This window comes from Bombus vosnesenskii, unplaced genomic scaffold, assembly GCF_011952255.1.
Source record: "Bombus vosnesenskii isolate JDL3184/JDL3185 unplaced genomic scaffold, Bvos_JDL3184-5_v1.1 scf7180000013316, whole genome shotgun sequence".
In the NCBI taxonomy this organism is placed as follows: Eukaryota; Metazoa; Arthropoda; class Insecta; order Hymenoptera; family Apidae; genus Bombus; species Bombus vosnesenskii.
In genome coordinates, this window is record NW_022882962.1 from 4561850 (window position 1) to 4584153 (window position 22304).

Below are 22304 nucleotides of genomic sequence, written 5' to 3' on the forward strand. Positions count from 1 at the left end.
AAGGATCTTAAAGACCGAAGCTGGGTCTTTTGAAACTCGTCGTCTTAAACATGGTCCGCTTTTTTTCGCCACTTTCATAAGCGACGCGACGTTGTGCGATTGATTCTGGCACGTGCTTCGTGTGTTTCGCATTTGGCTCCTGTACACATTTTGTTGGGGCAACAGATCGCAGATGAGATTTCTTTCGAAAAAAGACAATTTTACAACTTTTCTTTCCTCTTCAAAGAATAATTTCCTTTGAAAATAGATTATGGATCGACGTGTCTCGCATGTAGGCACCGTAAAACTTTTTCATTGAAACGACAGATTCTATACGATATTCTTTTCAAAGACAAAATCTCGCAATACTGTTTCTTTCTTTCCAGGAATAATATCTTTTTGCAAACGCTAGATTATACATATATCGAATAAAACGCAACATCTAAGGGGTACATACCAGACAGAAGAGAGCAATTACACCCTCGATTGAGCCATTCCAGGTCGAACTAAACGTCGATCGACCGTCGACGATTTTCCGTGCCGAAAACTTGGTGTTCGAGCTTAACTGTCGGTGAAAATCGGCTTCCGGTCTATCAATGGCACGCGTGCATTTCGGTTTTGTGGGTGAACATGGCGGACTAATGGCCATTTATCGACGCTATCGCCTCGGTAAATGGTGTCGAAGGGCTGAATGCCGCTTCCGTACACAGTCCGACGTCAAAGAGCTTCCTTCGACGTCGTCCGATTCGGACTACGTCAGTCTTGCGGATTTGCGGTTTCGGCCCATCGTCGCTTGGCCAGAATTCGATTGACAGTTTTCCGAGTATCGATCCGATTGCATAGTTTCGGTTTAGACGAGAATTCGTCGGTGGACTATTCGGTTTCGAAGAAAATCGGGATTTTGGTTTCGGCTTTGCTTTCTGTCGTTTATTGTAAATTGAAAGTTATAAATGTTAAATGTGATATTTATACGCTTAACATACGATACATAGCTGTTCAATGTTAAATAGACTACGTGGTTAATGTAAATATAGAGACTAGGTGCGATGGATTTTGAGTCACGTGGTTTCCATACAATGCGTGACGCGGTTAATGGCCTGTCCAGACGTGATGCGCTTTTATTAATTGTTATTCATTTCATGCATAGGTCCTAATAGTATATTAAATTAAACGAATTAATATATTCGCAAAGCGCCTCTATAAATTCCAATAGCGTTAAAGGATCATGATAATCACGAAGGCCAGAGTCGATACGTGAATTGAAAGCTCAGATCTCGATTACTTGGTCTTCGTTTCAATTCAATTTGTAGACATATGACTCCTCTTACCAATAACGAAAATTTTATCTTCATTCTAATCGTTGTATGAGAAAACATGAATTTATTAACGAATAATTTGAAAAATAATGGTGAAACGATTTCTACAATGCTTGTTCGCATATCAATTCTGTTGCCTCAAGTAGAATTAGTAGACGATCGTGAACAATGCGAAATCATTGGATGTACCACTCGGAACACGTGCAGCCAATAAAAAGACGTTATTTCGGAAGATGCACGTCGAAGCGAGGATTATCCTGATAAATTCGCGGCGTTATTAAAGTGAACGATTCGTCCTGAGGATTTGGAAGATGGAGAGGATTCGGATCATGGGCTGGCAGATATGACGTACGGACTTTGCGCGACGACGCTCAGCTTTCGGTACGAAAATCGCGCAGCGACAGAGGACGAAGGGGGACCGTTCTTTGCCGAGACGCCGTGAGAAATGTAGCATGCGAAACGAATGCGCGATACTCGGGATAAATGATCGTAAAAAATTTCCACAGCTTCGTGGATATTTATCTGGCAGGACCGTCATCTAGATATCTAGGGGATTCGAAGTTTCCGAGTGTAACGATTCTTCCGTGTCGTTCAATCTCCGAGAAAAATCTCCCGTCTGCTACCACTCTGTCAACTCGGAAATTTGTTTCCATCCGATGCAAACGTTTGCCCGGAAATCGAACATGTCCCTCTTAAACATCGAATTTTCTTTGTCCCAATTGGTTCTCGATTTTATCTTCGATCTTTCTCCAAGTTTCTTTTGCCTATGACATTTTAATTCGTCCTACATTACGGTCGAATTTACAAACGACGTGACTAAATTTACAGCTGTCAGTCGAGTGTAAGATACGCTTATTGTGAAAATGACTCGAAGAATTCAATCAATTTTTATAGCAAGAAATCTGAGAATCTAGAAAACCACCACCACAACCACCATGTGGCCCGTTCCAACTCTCTGTTTGCCTGTTTCCTTCCGGTATAAACTTTAATGTCGCTGCAATTTCTCCTGGCGACCACTCTCGTAGACTTCCCTACAGTTCCGCGTTTTGCCCTTCATTTGCAGATAACCACTCGTGGAACCACCAAACAATCGAGAGCACCCCCTCGAGTGCGTTCCACTATTCATTTTCTTCCTTCCTTTCTTCCTGTCTGCTTGGTTACCCTTCAGCCAGCTCCTTTTACGCGTGACAACGTTTAAACAGCTAACACCTGGAAAGGATTCGCGACGATAGAAAACGAAAGACAGGAGAACAGCAAGAGAGAAGGAGGGGCAAGAAGAACAGCGAGACGAGCCGAACCGTCTCGAGAGAAGCTTTGAAAAAAGAAAAAGGGGTGTCTGGGGTCGAAAGCGTGAGTCTCACCCTCTTCTTCTGGAATTATATCGAGGCGCGTGAGGGGTGACGCGACAGACTCCCGCCGACGACGAACGTTGTCCTTTTGCGCTCGCGAATGAAAGCTGATTTCCGCTTCCTTTTTTCTCTCTCCCCTTGATCCGAGTCTTTGACTCTCGGTCATGAATGAACGAGGAGAAAAAGAAAGGAGAAACGGAAATTAATTAACGACGAGAGAGCGTGTGGATTATCGGCACGAACACGGTTTCCGTTTACGAGTTTGTTGCTCAGGTTTGGCTGGTTGTTCGCCGTATTACGAACGGTGTATTTCAAAATATTAAGTTTCTCCATGCGCGGACATTATTGTTTTCCTTGTTTGCCGGCGGTGTGCACGCATTGTGAGTCCACGTGCACGTTACCGTCCGAGGAAATTTGATTTATAATGACGCCGCTTTATTGAAAACTGCGGCGGGGACGCGCGCGACACAATAAATATCGTCGACGGCATTGTGGGGATTAATTAAATCCGCGGGTTGTTTATATGCGCAGCGAGAACTGTTAATGAATTAATTGAAATATCTGCCCGTGAACCGAGATAATCCGACAATTATCGGATACCCGTTCGATTTCCATTATATGGCAAAAAATACACCGTATTACCCGGAACTGTGAAAAAGAGGACCAAAAAAGAGTGGGTGGTCCATTTCGTTGGAACGTCGTAAACGCGGATGTTTTTTCCCCTTCGTATCCGAACCAGCAAAAATCGTCGCACTGTGATCGATTCCTCTCGAATCTTTCCACGAGAAAACGACACCGAATCGATTCTCACCCTCGTCGTAGTTACAGGGGATGACATTTCGGTTTCTCGTCCCTTTAGTCAAACGACATCCAATACCGAGTAATCATCGTGGCTGATTTTTCCCCAATATAGCGCACCCTACCTTGAGGAGAACTTGTCTGCGAGCTTTTTTCTAAACCGCTAAGTGGATCAATATTGTCGCGGCGGGTGTTTTGAATATCCAACCCTCCGGCCAGTTTTAGGCGAGGTGACGTTTCGTCATCCAGGATGGAGTGTGTCGCAAGAACGAGTCACTCTTCGTTACCCCTCGACGGGGCTACATCTCGAAGAGCGGCATGCCTCGATAGCTTGTCCTCTTCGTAACCCTCCTGTTTGTTTTCCTTCTGGTCCCTTCTGTTTTTCCTCCATTAGCGACTTCACCACCCTCTCGTCTACGTACGTGCGACCCGTGTCCTCTTCCCTTTGCCACGTCTTTCCCGTCTGCTCTGTTGTCGTTCGGTTATCCGCGTCAACAAACACCTGACAACTTCTCACTACTATCTCAACGAAATGACTCGCGTCCTTGCTCGCCCTCGTCTTCGTGACACTTCTTGCAAACCCTCTGTGCAACGACCACACCGCGTTATCACCATCCGCCCCATCTCACCGTACATTTTTCCGACTTTTCTATCTTTCGTTCAACCAGAGACCAACGTACCGTGTAAACTAATTCACTTCTCTATCCGTTCCCGTGTTTTTAAAGCGGTCGAACGTCTATCAAGCCTCAAGGCCGGCAGTTGTTCCTCGAGAACTGCTCCATACCTACGTCAATCTTTCCACCTCCGGTGGTTTCCCGTCGATTATGCAACGGCATTCCTCGAACCAGTTACGTCAAGGACGCGCATTCCTCTCGGGCGCACGCTTCGGTTGCTTCTCGGGACACGATACGATCTGACCAATCGATCGTGCTTATTCTTATGGTCGAACGGCGCTACGATTAAGAGGATCATGGCGATTTTAATTGGCAACTGAATTTTAGACGCGTTCAAGAATCACTTTGAAGAATGAAATTAAGAAGGGAGTACGTACTTGAGTATGTTGGAGCAAAGGATATACCAAAGGAGAAGTTTCTGCAGGAAATTTCGTAGTCATCGAACGTTCCTCTCGTTCACGGCTAATGAAAGTTCTCGCGATGGTCGAGTTCCGGCACGCCTCCTACCTTTTCTTTGCAACAGCTGCAAAGGACGAAGGCAAAGTTACCACGGGAAAAGGAGCTGCAAGACTGTTCGTGTGGCACGCGAGACTCGATAACGACACGTGAACTCTCAGCCGTAGCTGTTTCGACCCTGATAGACCGATAACACGTACGGTGGCCGCGCACCGTGGCCACAACTCGACTTTATCGAGGCAATGAAAAGATTCTGACACTTTCAATTTCCAGCGTGTCTACCACGCAGAGTGACTAACCTAGATCTAACCTCGACCTAGCGTAACGTTTGCTTTAGGACGTGTTATAAATCGCTGCTCTTCTTTCTGATATCGATGCTTTTAGTGAAAATAACTAAATTCTACGAACGAGTGGGATTCATCAAGGATACGGAAGACGATGTTTTGAATGGTAATTTGATTGTTTTAAAAACATCGAAAATTTCGCTTAAATAAACGAAGATAGAACATAAACAAACAAACGTGGGATGTAAACGTACAAAATCGTGCGACTATATCCTAGTTCTAGTCGCGCGAGGAAACCTTGTAATATCTGGCTTATAATAATTCACCAAGTCTTTAAATATATTAATTTCTCAGAAAGAAACTCGACCTGCGTCTTTCGATTTTCTATTATAAAATAAAGAATAAACGTAAATGGCTGGAATAAAAATGCACGAGGTAAAAACTGTATAAGTATGAAAACAACGTACCCTACGATTTAGTTTCCATAACAACCTGTTAACTTACCCCAAACAAGTAACTCACATACATAGCTCACCGAAGGATACCGTGAAGGTACTTTTTATTCTTTCCTCGAAACACGATAAATTTCATATGAGGTTGAATATGACCTACAGTAAAGTAGTTGAAGATACCAAGAAAAAAGACTTGCCCGCTACAGTGTTTCCCATGGTCTAGGCCGATTCCATCGGGAAACTTCAGAAGAATTCCGTGTGAGAGGGCCACGTGTGCCGCATGAATTATTTCCCCAGGCTTTTCCATCGTCTACAGCGAATAACCCTTTCGCTCTCTAATTGCCGTAATCGCTTCGGCGACGTAACGGCGGTATATTGAAAATTCTGCGCGAGCCAGACGTCATTACCCTCTCGGTTTTCTATGTTCCTATCTGTTCGTCTTGAATTACTCCACGGAATTGCGTTAAGCCATCGCGGAAAGGGGTGAAAACGGAGTTGAACAGGGGTCGTGGAGGACAGTTAGAACCGTGTTACAGGGGGTGAAAGTGGCGAACCCCAGGTCGTTATCTTCCTCGTCCTTAATCGATGTCTAATTCCGAAAGTACGATATTGATTATGCAGAAACCGAGAAACGTCAGAGCAAATGCCGATGTAGTTGCGCAGCCTTTGGACTTTGTATCGGAATTTATATTCTCATCGACGTTACCTCGACGACGAGTGAGCCAGGTCACTCTGTAATTGTCGCGATCGTCGGTTATTGCGTCTAATTAACGTCCGTTCGTTCGTTAGCTGCTCTTTTCTCGAGCCGCTCTTCGCCTCTCTTTGCGCCGCTTTAACGTCGTCCTTCTGCCGGTCTACTTGTTTTTCAAGCGTGGCCTCTGTCGTTGAGAGGTTAAAAACACGATGATCACCAACCGACGGATCGAGGCAATGCAACTTTTGAAATGTATAAATGTTAGCGATAGTCGAAAGCGATTTAAGAAAATGACCTATCCTTTGCCATCGATAATATCGCTATCGGGATCATGAACGGTTAATTGGATGATCGATGAATCTCGAACTACCGGTTCTCGTGAAACCGATCTTCGAATGTGCATCTGATCAACAGAGATATAATATATTGGGGTTTGCTGCAACGATTTTAATTGGTTCTAGGATCTCGTCAAGCAAATTTACCGTTATTTAATTAAGATGATACCGTCATCTTTTTCTTGTTTGTTTTTACGCATTGTATACAGGGTGGTTGGTAACTGGTGGTACAAGCGGAAAGGGGGTGATTCTACGCGAAAAAGGAAGTCGAAAATATGGAATAAAAATTTTTCGTTCGAGGCTTTGTTTTCGAGAAAATCGACTTTGATTTTTCGCTCGGTACGCGTGCGGTACGTTATAACGGATCTCACTGTAGATCGTTGTCTCGATGGAAAAATTAAAAAAAAATTAAAAAAAGAAATTTGTATTCTATATTTTCGACTTCTTTTTTCGCGTAGATTCACCCCCTTTCCGCTTGTACCACCAGTTACCAACCACCCTGTATATCAAACCACGAACAAAGTCTAATATCTTAAAAAAGAAAGACCAGTTCATTCAAAATTATTAATTAACAGATATCGATAGAATTGTTCTCGCTAATAATTAACATTTTTCGTAGCTTTTGAATTTTCAAAGGTCAAACATTTTTGTCTACATTCCAAATTATAGATCGTAGATCACGTCCAGTTGATCTCTAGATCGACTTATCAAGACACAAGAAGTTCAAGCGCGAAAATTTTCTTTGTGCGGTGTTTCCGGTCTGGATAAAATTCACAATCGATCTAACGCATATATATCGTGATCGTTGTACCCGATTTTATCGATGGTACTTGTTCGCCCTAACATCATATGCTATAATTCATTACTAACACGCGTGCAATCGCGTTGCAGGCTAATTAGCGACAATAAGAACATATATTCGTGATAATTAATCGTTGCTTCAGCATGAAATCGGTGACGACGATAAATCAAGGGACACGAGCAAATGGCCATGGTTATAGGGATCGACAGGTCTGGTCGATGCTGGAGGATCGATCGTCCTGGGATAAACGAGCAAATACAACCGTCTCGGATAGATAAATTGACAGGGTAGCAGCGGGAGCTGCCGCAGTTCGGAAGTGAGAAATTCTCGCGGGTCGATGACACCAACTTCTCTCGCACTTAACCGCGTCTCCCGAAACTTTTCAATAAAGCGGGTCTCGGCTTTCCATACGTTCCGCCGGGGGACGAACTTTTGGGGCACTATCGTTCCTACGCAACATTTGCCGGATTCCCCGCGTGACACCCCTCCGAATGTCGCGGATTATCATTCTTGATCTTCTTTCCGAGAACTTTCCCCTTCTGGCTGTTCCGCGTGCGGTTTCGTTGAAAATCATCCGGGAATAAAATTGGTTTATCCACCAGGGATACAGTTTCGTGGACAAACCAATTTTATCCCCGTTTAGCCGATTTGAAGCGAAGCAATTATTATCGTACCACGACGATATGTACTATCTTCAGTCGCTAAAAAATCATGATTCGAAATTGAGGAATAAACGACTTCTCGACACTTGCGGCTGTTTCGCTGGTTATAAAGATCATTCGAGGTCGCTCGTATGTAATTAAAAGCTCGTCCGAGATCGTTCGATATCGATCCAGAGAGCATACAAATGTGATATCACGTCCGTTTGAAGAAAAACAGTATAATAAATTGTATTTTCGAGATTGCGTGCGTGCAAGGTGCACAAAAATTGCCAAGATATCTGTCCCTTAACCATAAGAAGCAGCGCGGTATGACGTAAAGAAGTCGTCTAACTTTTTCCACAGAAACTGTGACTTTTTCCCGCGTTTACGCGTACCGCGGCCAAGATAAATAATATCTTGCTCGTACATCGTGACTCCGCGTAACGACCTCGCTTCTTCCCGTTCCGTATTCTCCGCGAACCATGGCGTGATACCGTCTGCCAAGCGGGCCTTTACCTCTAACTGCCGCTAATTGCCGTCCGTATAATTACCATATCGGACAGATAAATATAGGGCTAGCACGTTCGTGGCCTCGGAGACAGTCGGCGACGTTTAGGTCGGCCGCGTATAAAGTCGACGGCGTGCGCTCCGCAGATACACAAGAACTCGCGACAACCGGTAGACAAAAACAGCCAGAAACCGAGACGTTGGTTTGTAATTCTACGAAATTCTTTTATTTCGTGACTTTTATTCCGCGGAGATAAAGCTGTCGTTCGCTGGTGAATGGACGAGCAAGTGGGTTTCGACGAGAGATTTGAATGGCGCAAAGTGGCGTGACGACTGCCGCTTCGAATACAGAAAACATTTTTGTCTCCCTATTCGTGCGAATATTGGACGTTCTACCGTATCTGTATTCGCTGCACGCGTTCGTCGTCGTCAATGATCTCTCTCTCTCTCTCTCTCTCTCTCTCGGATACTTTTAATAACTTCAAGCCGTCGACGGTTTAACTACAGCCACAAGGCAAGGCGATTCGTGTACAAAGGCTTAATGGCTCCGCGGCCCTTTACGACTGGCCTTCCCCTTTTTTTCCGTTCGCAAATACCGAACGATAAATAGTCACAGTGACAGGATACAATTAAAAGAAGCTATTCCGACGAGTCCTTTGTCAGGATTAAGCCGATTCGCTCCACCATTCTCCTTCTCCGTGTCTCGTGTGCTCGCGCTGCGATAATAGAATACGTATATTTCATCGAGAGCAACGCAGAGAGAGAAAAGGAAGAGAGAAGCCGTTCGTCCGGTTCGAATGGGAACCCTTCTCCGGCGAATCCATTATTACAAAAATAACCTTTATCTCTTCCGTGCTCCGACAATGGGTTATACTTTCGAGAGCACGAAGAAGAGCTGCGCAATAATCCTCTTTGTCAGAGAAGATGTCGTCGTTCGCAAATTGCCTGCATCGTGTATGAAGACACCGATGTGTAACCTATACTTTTCAACCCCATCCATATCCGGAAACACAGCGACAACCGTAAAAATATTTATCATGCGCGTTTTAGGGGTACAATCGAAGGAAAGAGAGAAAAAGAAACGATGCTATATACGTGTATTCCTACGAGCAGGGTAACAGCTCCCTAATTTTCTCGACAGCAATATTTAATGCGTTTTCCCTCGGCGTCCCTGGCAGCAGTTCGCTCCATTTCGTTCCATTTTCAGCGGGACACGACCGCCGGCCAGGGGTGGAAAATTATCGTGGCGCCGCACAGACATCGAAGCGAGACGCGAAAACCCACCCTCTTCTTCCTATGCGGCAAACTTTCTCTTCCGACCGGACGAGAGGCAACTAATCGCGCGCAACGACCGCGGTGACGGCTAATTAGCGTTCTCGGAAATGAGCCGTGCCACCAGGAATTAATATCTCCAGTTTTCTCTCACCTCTTCGTCGTCCTTTCGCGACGAGACATCGAATCGCGTGGCGTCACTCTTCCTACTCTTATTTCACAAGGTGCGACACGACGCCCGTGTTACTATACTACAATCGAGTCGACGATTAAGGAAATAATCGTAAAAGTAATTAGCGAAATAATACGATTGCATCTCGCTGCATGGTGTACACGACCGCGAGCGAAACTTACGACAATCGACTGGTAGTCTATACCACGTTACATTAACGAGCTCGTGTAATCAAGTCGGCTCCGTATATCCAGTGGAGAAAGCCAATCGAGAATCGAGAGGTAAAATAACGCATAATCGAATGGACGCGTTTCAAGCAGCGCAGTCCGACTGGCACCACCGGTGCGTCTCGCTTGTCCCAGCTCGTTTTATTTGAATTTTCACTTTTTGACAATAGAGCCACGTCGTTACGCCCGACATTTGCCATATCCGTAGTAACGTCGGTTCAGATAGGGTGCGATTTACGAGTAACAACCCCTGGTGCTAAAGCGCCGTGTTGGGTCAACCCCTTCCAATTCACTGTACAGGGGGTTTGTTGTTATAGCGACGTTAAACTAGCCAGACAATGACGGAGTCTCGTCGTTTCCATAGTCATTGCTCGTGATATCGGGGTCGCGCGTCCGAATTTAATTATTTTCAAGTCTCGTTAATAAGCCCTCGCGCTGATAAATTTGCAAGTGACCCTGTTATTCCGTGGTTCCGCTAATAATTGGGCTTCCCTTCGCTGTAACTGTGTCCCCGTTTCTAGGTTTAACGCAAGCACAAACACGTATTTTCTGTGTTATTTTTCACGTGGTGAATTTAACAAAAATACGTCTCCTGTTTTTAAGTTTACCTCGGAGTTTACCATCATTTATATCACCTTCCGACGTGAATCATCTTATTACGTGTTAGATCATTTGTTTCTTGGGAATTGAAAGTACATTCTTATGTAATGAAATTAGGAAATTAGATCGTTTTGATTATATCACGTCTTTGCTGTAATGAAAAATAGCGAGATCGGTTTAACTTCCGGGAGGCTCATTTACTGCTCGTATATCTTATAACTTGTTTATATAAAATTTAGCGCTTCCGTCCTGTTTCAGGTTTTTCATTAGACTCGACGTGATTTCCGTTATGTTTCATAACTCTTCGGGACACGAAGATCGACTCTTCGTTCGAATCCACAAAAAGCCAAAGCAGAAACACGTTTACCGTTCGTTATTTCCGTGGGAAAAGATTAACCGACGCCTAATAGGAGAAGGCAGGTCATTGAACAAGCGAGCGTTAAAAATTGAAAATCTTAATGGACCAGTTAATCGTTTCACGATCGAGTCCTTTTCCCTTCTATGAGTCGCGTGTCGTCATTCGTCACAGTTGATTATATCGTCGTTCTCGCGATGAATTCGTTGACTATATCCGAACGAGAAGAACGGAAGACACAGCCAGACGTGCAAACGATAGTCATTCTCGGACCACGACGTCCTACGCTACCAGCCGACATCCTTTTTATTGCGCGTCTCATCATTCTGTCGACTTTCATTTTTCCCTGGAATTTTGCCAGCCCTTTTGCCAGTGCTCTCTGCTCCTTATTGCATTTCATTTCGTAGACTTTTCGACTGGCTCCGCGGTGGCTGCAAAATTTCTAGCCTGTGCAAACTCTTGACCCAACATCGGTTGGTATTATAGGCGGAAGCGATATAGTAAAGTCGCAAAGTAAAACGTTGAGTAGGAGCAGCGATTGATCTAGTTGCAGCTATCCCACAGGCATTTGCATTAATTTTTTGACACGAATTTCTATCGTCGTTGATCGAGTCATAATATCAGGTTGTCCGAAAAGTGTCTTTCTTTCGCAAACGTGCTTTTTACAACAGTACGCCTTCATCTCAACAGAACAAAACGGACCGCACGTAATTCGGCAAAATGATATAAAACGAAAAACATTGTGCGTCTATTATTTCTTTATAAAACGAAAGAAACTTTTCGGACAACCTAATACTTATAGCCAACAGTATGTACGTGGCTAAACCTATTATACCTTCGATATGTAGCTAAATATGTTGTACATAGTTAATTAGAATCTAATGATATGTCGAAAATAAATCGGTATGTGTATGTAATCATGTTTCTGTCTCGACACAAGCAGATATCAATATTATCAAAAATATTTGGCTTCGGTAATTGAGAAAACGAAATATCTTTGTTGGAATACAACGATATTACACATGTAGGCACAAATAATCTTATACAGATACCTACACAGGCATTTGAACAGGACAACACTTACACAGGTCATACTCACTACTGTTTAGAGAGTGTGGTTGAAGATCTTTTAAGGGTCCATGGGTCACTACGTGCAGCCAGTCTGAGAGTGACTGGCCAACTGTCAACGATCCATAAATTCTTTACCTGCACACTTTCTTAATTATACCATATCACTCACTTATATTTTAAATAATTTGGTTCTGTAATTCTGTTTAATAAATATCACCTAGTATTATTTCAACATAAACATTGTGTCTTCCACAGATTATTTATCTTAACTTTAAGATTAAATTCTAACAATCTGAATCATTTTGACTGGTTTGGTAATTGTAGTGATGTGGTATTGCGTATATAACGCAGTGCTCAAATTATTTATTTCGGTCCCTAAAACCTGTAAGCTCTAGCCACTGACCGATTTTACCTCGCTATATCGCTTCTATACCGCGTATAAAAGTGCAGCTTGTAATTGTTAACTGCTTAGGAGGCAGTTTAACGAACGAAACAGCGTAACGGCGATCTATCGAAGTTGGACGTACCAGAGAAACACAGGGAGGTCTGTGTAGATTGCATAATAACATTCAGGAACGTACACACACGCATCGGAGATGCTAATGGTCGGGAAACTTTGCTAGCAAACTCGGGACGAAACTAGCGCGAAACTAGCGCGATTTGCTCTGCAGCAAGCCCTTTCGAAAAAAGGTCTCGGTGCCTGCATTCGATAGCCAGGAATGCGGACTATGCATTAATTGCATCTAAGGTAATTGTTTCGGCCATCACCCCATCGAACAGTGTGCCGGTAGTTTTTCACCCTTCTGCTCCGTCGATTGCTCCGTTTACCTCTCTAGAGGCTTGTTTGTGCTCGTTGAAACGTATGTAGATTACCTTTCTCGAGGCCCTTTGTCGAACGAGTGCCCGTTCCGACGATAAATCTATTTCGATGACAGTTTTTCTGCTGAAGGATAGAGTGCAATACACTTCGAGATCTGAACGTGTATTTCGTTCTATCGGTGCTACGAAATTGCATTCGAACTGCAATTGTCTTTTTTTTATCATGTGTTGGAGATCGAAGATATCTGCGACCTGTAGTGTTCTAGTCATGGAAGTACTATAGCGAGGTCGTAAATTAAAGTGCCATGTCCCGATAACCATTGTTTTAGGAATATAGAAGCTTTTAGAATGCTCTGTAAAAGTTATTTCCATTTAATTAAAGCATCGTATAGTGTATAACAATTATAGTATGTAACAAAGTATTTTTTTACGGTTAATCATCGTGAAACGAAACGCAATAACTTCGCAGCGAACTTTCGTAGCGTTCTATTTTAATAAAAATTACCTTTCTATAGAATGTACGAAGATTTTCATGAATGACTACATCGATATTAATTCCTGACCAATTTTTCTAATCTCGCTATATTTTCTCTATAAGTTCATCTTCCGTGCCAAATGGGCAGACAAAGATCTAAAACAAAGAAGCGATCATCATGCCCGCGTCCATTTTTCACTACTGATTACGCAAAACGCGAGACCATCCGTCTCCCGAAATAGCGTTCCGTGAAACTTTAACTTCCGCCGATTCTAATGGAACTCCTCTCTTCTTTTCTCCTTCCACGCGAAACTGTAGCGCGGGATTGCCGGAGTGTTTTATTGTTCGCGTTCCGTTTAAGTGCACAGGACGATCTCGTGTTTCGTGGCTTGTGCTCGCCCCCACTGACCATTCTTTTTTCTTCTTCTTGCAGAGACCTGAGACCAGCGAGCTTGGAGAAAGGCCAAGAGACCCTCCGACTACGCGTATACGCCTGCTACGCTTGGGGTGGCCCCCTTCTAGTCGCCGGTTTGGCCGCCCTTCTCGATCATCTTCCGCCTCAACCTCAATACACGTTCCTCAGGCCCCGTTTCGGCGACAAACAGTGCTGGTTCTACGGTAAGTTCCCATTCGCTTTCATTGCTATGAAAAAAGGAACTCCTCGAGAGATCCTTGAAATATCTCTCAGTTAGAGAAAGTTTGTCCTCGTCAAAGCAGTGGTTGAAACTTTGACTTTAATGAAAGCTCTGGTAGGATTTCTGCCTTTCTAACTGTTCAAAGAGGACACAACCGGATGAACAGAATGATCTAAAAGTGTGGAAGTTAATGTTGGACATGCGGGTAATAAACAGAAAGTATTTGCGAATGTTATTCGTATAATTTATGTATCTTTGCTTTCTTATACGCGAAATCAACGTAGCGATATTTTAAAGAAACGTCTGCCTGAAGAATCGAAAATAAACCGGATGCAATCTTTTATAAACCGAAGAATCTAAGAAAAGATTAACTGGCAGAAAATAGAAAGCGTTGACGGGACGATGCAGTCTGCTTCGTGTTATTCGAAAAATCAAAATTAGCGATTCAGCGTATACTCCGAGTATATCAAAATATATTGTATCATAATATTTAATTTTTGCAAAATATTACACTGTATCCTTCGCCTAAGTCGTTGGAAATTTTCTAGTCGATGAAGTATATCTTATTTTAATCGTTCTAAGAAATTTAGTAACGCGTGGTATAATAATATAATAATATTGCTTACCGAACGATACGGATTCGCGATCGACGTTACAATTAACGGCGTAATAACTCGGAACATCGTGTGCTCGAAGGAATTTCGCGAGGAAACGAGATCACGTCGAATAACATTTCTGTGGAACCAATGAGACGAGGTTTCCTCGCGATGATAATTAATCCGGTGCTGTACGAAAGCCGCAAATTAATTCGATCGCGTCACACACGACTTATCAGTGAATTAATTTCCGTCGATGCCACGAGCGTGGCCCTCGTTGGATGATTCCTCTGTCTCTCTCGTGTTCTGTTGTTCTCGAACGACAGTCGGTGCCGGACTTGCTGACATTAGTAACGGATCAGTAGCACAGACGGTAATGGAGCCTATTATCGAAAGTAATACAGGCTGGGAGGAGGACGGTTAACACGTAATTCCCTGTGATCCGATTATTCCGCTAATTAATAGGACTGGTCAGTCGTGTTCCGGGGCGCTGATTAAATCGGTTTCGTTAATCGATGGATCGATCGGCCGGCCGCGTATTAATTGCTAATCAAGCACCGTTTGCGGCGTTCCTTCGGTCGCTGCTCGTGAAAAAGTCGATTCATCCCGGAATCTGTCGTCTATGGAATTTCGAATTAATCGATAGATGAAAATTTAGCGAATTTAGTGAATTTTAATTGTACATTCGTGAATTACAGGGACACTTAGTAACGTTAAACGTAGGTTATCGTTAAACACGATTTTAACAAAAACCTTCCAGATATATATAAAATATAAATAATATATTATAAGTATAATTTAGCTATTTTTTTATAATACAGCGGTTTGACCGACTGACTCGGGACTAAATTATATCTATGTACTTTCCTGCTTCCGAATCTTCGTTAAATCCACCGCGATCGAAAGATTTGCGGACAATAGGTTCCTGGTGTCACGAGCGAAGGAAAATTCGAAGGAAACACACGGTGGTTAATAGGTGAGTATTCCGCTAAGTGGATTAGCAGAATATCTCGTTAGGTCGTGTACCCACGATTTTCCGTTTCTCTCGCCCCAACGATTCCTGTTACGTATGCGCAAGCATCGTAATCAGTTGAGATAAGAAACAATGGCACGCGCGCTATCAGGATTCCTTGCGTGGCAGGCACAGGAATACTTCGCTAAGAGGATTACATAGCTCCCGAAAGATTGTATTTAAGTATGACGTAGGGTAGCTGAATAAGAAGATCGATACCCCAAAGTACGTTTAATACCTCGAATCCCTAATAATAACCCCGGTGCAACCCCTGCGGCGCGGCACGGCGTGGCAACTGAACCACCAGCTGATTCCTAGGTACGCATGTACCCGCGGAATAGAGATTATAAGGAGGTGAACCACGCGACGATGTGTCATGTCTTTATTCATAGCACGGATTTACCATCGTTGCACGTTATTTAACGAGCATCCCCTGTAATCCACATTTACCGCAACCGATAATCCAAAGAGCATACTCTATCTTTCTACGTCTCCTAGGACAATACATATGAAATATAGTCTCTCTAAAGTTGCAATGTATTTGGGGTATGGATAATACCGCTCATTAAGTCTCGTCCTATCTGCAAACTGACCGACTCCATTTTCCGTAAATTTTTCAATTTCATTACGTAAATACCTATATAATATCTCTATAATACGTTATATAAATTAATAATAGATTTTCAAAAGAATAAATCACACTCCCATAAATTCATTCGTCCCAAGGAGATGACATAAACGTTGGCAATGACGTCTTAATCTATATCTGATTAAAAGATTTATTCGAAGAAACATTTTATATGCATCAACCTAACGTCTCTCTCTGTCTGTCTGTCTGTCTGTCTGTCTCTGTCTCTCTCTCTCTGTATATATCTCTGTATGTATGTACACCTCCTCGTACAAGCCGCTGGAAACTCTCTGGCCGCGTAAACACTCGTTTCAAACAGTGCAACTACGTTGCGTATTAATTTTCCGTGGCCGCGATATTTATCGACGCCGACCGGAGGAGAACACCCCCGGTGATTAATATTTAGCTTTTATATCCTTTGACAAATATAAACGTCGCTATACGCAGACCGGTTGTGTATTTTCGTTTCGGTTTCCGGGTGGGTCGCGCGACTGGTTTTCACCCTGTGCTTCCCTTCCCGTTCTCTCATTTTCGACTAGCTTACTTTACATTTCTATCGATCGTCCGCAAACGATTTCGTCGCTTGGTAGCTATATAACTTTTGAACTTGCAACGAAGAGAAAGGAATTTTAATTAGACCGAACCTTGATTCGTTTCAACAAAGTGCATCGTGAAATGAGATTCTTGCGACCACCACGCTACAGTATGAAGGACCAAGGGTCATGGTGTTCATCAGTCCATTGCTATTTTCTATAAAACAGTCGTATTTGTCCGGACTCGATGAACTCTATCTTGTCTATTTACTTTCTTTTTGGTTGATCATCGTTAGTCTCGGAACTAAACTTGGTTGATCTTCAGTGGAAGAAATTGAAACTCTCGAAACCAAGTATCAAAGATGATAGCGAACGTTTTTTCGAATAAGTACAAAACACGTTCGCCTGACGTTCAAGTACCAGCAAGATAATATTGGATTTACCATCAGGAGCTCATTGGAGCACCAATATTCAGGACTTCGACATTGTGTAACGCTGCGGGAACCACAGAGCCATTGAGAAACACAATCAGTCATCAAGCAACGCCCATTCAAGACGCCCTCAGGTCGGAACGCTTGATGCTATTTGTAAATATACGGAGCTTGTTGAGCCACTCTAGAGTTAAACATCGTCACGAGTGAGTCTCTTCTCGAACAATCTCCCGCAACATTAATTGCATCGCGAGCGGAAGATGCCTCCCGTTTACGTGTCTCTGGCGCAATAACTCTGCTGCCTTCTCCATCAGCCATGGAGTACCACCTGAAATATCCGAGCAAAATCCAAATCCAAGTATCGAGAGTGCTTGTTAGGTGGATGGAAGATGAGCAAGTTCTATCACATATATATATACGAACCTCTCGTCGAAAGTCAAATCGATCAACTCCGCTTTTCCTAAGTTTCTCGATTTTACTGTCCAAGTACATGATTAATGTTCAAATTCTCGAAACTTCGACTTCTCGAAACGATGAGTCTATTTCGCTAAGTCTATGATTAATGGTTACAGTGGATATATTTTTCGATGAACAAACATTATGCTACGTGCGCACTATGTAACACAGAGGAAAGATTCGTTCGTCCGTATCGAACCATAAGAAAAACGATCGAAAGCTGGTTCTCGTCGAGATGTTTGCTCTCTCACGTCGCACAGAGAGTACAATGGCGCGTCTTCGTGTCACGTAATCGCATTGGGACGAACATCAGGGAAGGGGAGTGAAAGAGTAAAAGGAAGGCGCTTCTCAAACGTGTCAATTCACTGGCCAGGCAGCGTTTCCTCTCTTTTTCGCGCAAATAAAGCTAAACTGGACAAAGGAGGGCGTATAGCCTGGAAGCGCGTAGGAAATAGAGTCGTAGCCGCGCGCTGCTAAATCAGGATAATGGTGCCCCATGGGAAGCTGCATCGTACTATCGCGAGTTGTTACGTTCTGACACAATGCTTTTGCACTGGTGGGACTAGATGAGGGGTTCAGAGGGACAAGCAGAGGTTGTTCTGCAACGGACGTTACCCTGCGTTCCATCGTGTTTCAACCCTTCCCTCTATCTCTCTCGACCCAGTGGCTGCTGTATCCATCCACTTTGCGGTCCTCCTCGTAGACCTTTGTTTCTCTCGTTCCGCTTTTTCTGCGGCTTCTTGCGGTCTACCCATGGAATCGAATTCAATGTTTTTACGCGATCGATCGATCGGTATCTAAATCTTTGCCGCGTTGTTCGTGGTTTATGGTTAATACAGAATGGTTACATTTGCGGTAACAGTGGCTACGCTCGAGCATTCTTTTTGTATTTGTAAATAGCTTGGATTTAATATATATTATATCTCTCCTGGTATATGGCGAGGTTGTAAATTAAACGACAGTGAAGCGATATCGAATAATATCTTGGGCTGTGCAATAAAAAAAATGCGACTCGTGACTAATTGTTTCAATATTCTATATTCTACATGTTCTATAATATTCTACAAAAAGAAAAAAATACATTGCAAGATTTTCTAATAGAAATTTCTTTGTACAGCTCTCGTTAAAGTTTCCGACTCTCGCCTTCTTATATTCCTAGCAAACGTCCTGATATTTAAAAAGTGATGATTTCACCCATGATTGACTTTACAGCTTCTCCGTATCGTACTTCGAACTACAAGAACGACTGCGATATTTCAAAAATAAATAGCAGCTTACTCACCAGAGATATTCTAATAGACCGGCGTGTAAACGTTCTAACTTGACAGCAGCGAATCTTAAAAGTTTCCCCTTTCACTTTCCCGAATGCTCCTTCCCATTTGATCGCCCGGCGCTTTTTGCTCTCACCTTCTACCCTCGCGTTCTTTCCGCTCTCGTCTTACACCCTTCGCGTCTCCGCTTTCTCCTACACACTTTCTGTTTCACGTCTCCCTCCATTTACTCTATTTCTACGGTGCCCTCGTACTTCATCCCCCACCCTCTGTGTCACTTGGGCACAGCCCATAACAACGTTGGCCGAGACGATGGGGACGAGAGATAAACCTGGCGCCAGCCAGTTCAACCCCTTTGAACGCGCGGAACTGTTGGAACTTCTACGACCCCTTTTCAACCCCCTTCCTGTGTACCTCAGGCGCGTAGATCACCGACAGGTTATACCGGTGAACGTCAGTGAATGATCGATTATACGCGTTTGTTCTTACGTCGTGCGCATAAACAGTCTAACTTCCTTCAGAGGAAGGATGCGTGTCCCTATCAGCCGCGATTTAAATTCCTAATTAATCGAGAGATCGAGTAACACTTTACGTCATCCGTCCTTGCTTTCTAACTTTCTAGACAAAAGAGAGAATGTAAAGTTGCAAAGACGTGTACTGATCGGAGGACATATTTGCGATCAGCGCTCGCGCGATTTTCCTAAACTTTATGATTTGATGGTAACTTTGATGATTTATGGTAAGATTTGTTTGTCGCATAATCGTGATAGTCGAGTCTACGAATTTTTACGAATTAACGGGAAATTTAAAGACACGAGAATTCACAGAATTTTATAATATGCAAAGATATAAAATACCCGAAGTAGAGTACTCGTTATATTTTCAGTAGACAATGTGATTCTGTATTTATAAAAATATAAAAGTCCACGGTATATTCGTAACGGTGCACTATGGCAGAATGATTCGTACAATACATTCATAAAATTTGTCGCACTTTTGACGTATTCGTCGGAACTCCGGTTCATCCAAATACGCGTCCATTGTAACCATAATCCAACACGTGAGACAAGCAAGAAACCGATGAATGGTGGAAGTGTCCCTAAGGGATGGGAGAGAAAAGGCTTCCCATGAGAAGGAGACGGTCGTGCAAAGAGGCTGAATAAACGGGAACATAAGAAAACTCATTTACCAGCACATCGAACAGAGATGGTTCAAAAGCCAGACTGGTATTCGAGCCTCCCCTTCACAAGGCCTGGTGCACTGGCATTCTGGCGTTCCGGTGTTCTGGCGCGCCCCATAACAACGTAGGCCGAAACGATGGGGTAGAGAGATAAATCTGGTGCCAGCCAGTCCCAACCCCAGCGTGCGAAACCAGCAGAACTCTCTGTTTCCCCTCTCTCTAAGCCTATACTAACTACCGTCCGCGGCCCACTAAACTGCACGCCTAAACGCACACGACCAAGTATTTAAGTAGCCTCGAAGCGAGCCCCTCCTTCGCGTTCATACGCATTATTACTGCACCTGCATACTGTTGATTCCTCCCCTGCTCGCCTCTTAGCTGCTTTTATCGGGGAACAAAAAATGTTCTACTTCAGTGTTGCGTTATATCGTTGCTGTTCTATTAGCTGCTTTGAAATCGCAATTTCTGCGTATACTCGTAAGCAGAGAATCGCATCGTATGGCGGAAGCTCTCTATGGAAAATAGGGGTAACTGTGGTAGCTACCGACAGAAGACGATTGTAGGGAAAGTAGAGGGACCGTGTGTGGGGTTGAAAAGGCTGAAAAGTGATGTTTGTTAGTTATGGGAAATCAACGGTTTTGCTTAACCCCTCGCAGGTTTGATAGTATTTGATATTTTATTTAAATTGGCTTGTGTTCGGTAAATTCATTTTTAAAAATATATCCGTAATACAAACGAATTTTCATATTTTTAGAACCAGTAACGTATCTACCTTGATATATATCTACTAAGATTCATTTATGACACACAAGACCACGATTCACGCGTAAAAGGAATCGAGTAGAATAGAACGTTAAATTTAGTTCGATGTAGGAATATTTCATCACATACGTAGAATAATAATGTAGGAAAGTAAATAGCGAGCTTAGGGGTAATTATGAAGGAAAAAATTCTCAGACCTTCCAGAATAAGTAAAAAATAACGTTTATCCGGAGTTTTGAGCCGAAAATTAGGCGAGTCCTGTTTAAGGAGAACTTAGCACGTTCTCAGTTCTGCAAAGCGAGTAACCCTGAAAAATAGTAAAAAAATAGAGTGGAAGTGCGGGCAAGGAGAGCTCGAGACACGTTTCGGTGGCAGCGGCTCGGCGGAATATTCAACTAACGTTCGCATACATTAGAATGGTAAATCTCTGGGCTATCCTCCGTATCTATGCAATCTCATGCCCCTGGAAGTTCGGCACAGGCTGGAATAGCGTACACCAAAACGATAGGATTAGAGAGATAACCTGTCCAACTCGACCGTGCGAAACCAGCGAAACGCCACCCCTATCTCTGGTCCCACTAATACACTCGCCCTTACGCGCATGCGACTATCGCGTGAGAGAACACTAACGTGCACTGTCCCGACGATATTTATTATCGTTCTGTTAGAGCCGCAAACTCTTATTGAAAGATACTCTCGACTGAAGAGACTTACCATGGGATTTACGTGTGGAAGTGGTATTGCTTGGATCAGAGTTTAATTAAGGGTATTCCCATTTGGAAGAGACATTTTTGGACCACGTGTACGTAGGATAAAATATCGTTAGATAATTGTAAAATTGTTGATTGGTCGTGTTTGATCACATAATTTTTGTAGACTTTTATTAATACTATTTTAGCGCACGATTAACTCAAAAAAAGGGGAACGAATAGTAATTTATTGGACATCTTTATGGAATTTGATAATCGTAGATCGATGGACATCAATTTTTTTAAGTATCTATGATCGTGTTTAGTTAACAATTTCATTAATTGGAATGTAGATTTCTGTTATTGCCATCTTTTTACAGAACGAATTTAGTCTTCGAAGAACGTCATGGATAAAATTGTATCCCCTGTGAATTTTAAATAAACTCAAGGATCTAACAAAATCGAGTCATCTGTCTCTTAAAATAACTCTTCTTCTAGTCTTTCCTAGTGTATAACTACAGAAATACGTGTTTTATCTTTTCACGAACCTTACAACAGACGTTTAAGCTTAAGAAATTGTTCAACGATAACAAAACGTGAGCACAGGAAATCCAACGACGCAGTCACGGACAGAAGACCAAAGAAATTCCTGTTCCGTGAGACAACGTTCGCGTAAAATTGGAAGGAAAACAGGATGCGGCAAAGCTAACGAACAAAGAACGTCAAACGTCGTAGAACGAGTCGGTAGCTGGAAATAAAACGAATCGAATGGGTGTAATGCGATTAATAAGCGCGATCGATCTCGTGGACGATTAAACGAATCAACGTGGATC

At 43.1% G+C, this 22304-nt stretch overlaps 1 protein-coding gene across 1 annotated transcript in view; it reads left to right on the forward strand.

The window, feature by feature from the left end:
- LOC117235434 (probable G-protein coupled receptor Mth-like 1) overlaps positions 1-22304 on the forward strand; it is a 153662-nt gene that overhangs the window by 106241 nt on the left and 25117 nt on the right. The window contains exon 5 of the mRNA XM_033497446.1: positions 13712-13896. Within this exon, the coding sequence (XP_033353337.1) occupies positions 13712-13896 (185 nt within the window). The remainder of the gene's footprint in view (positions 1-13711; positions 13897-22304) is intronic.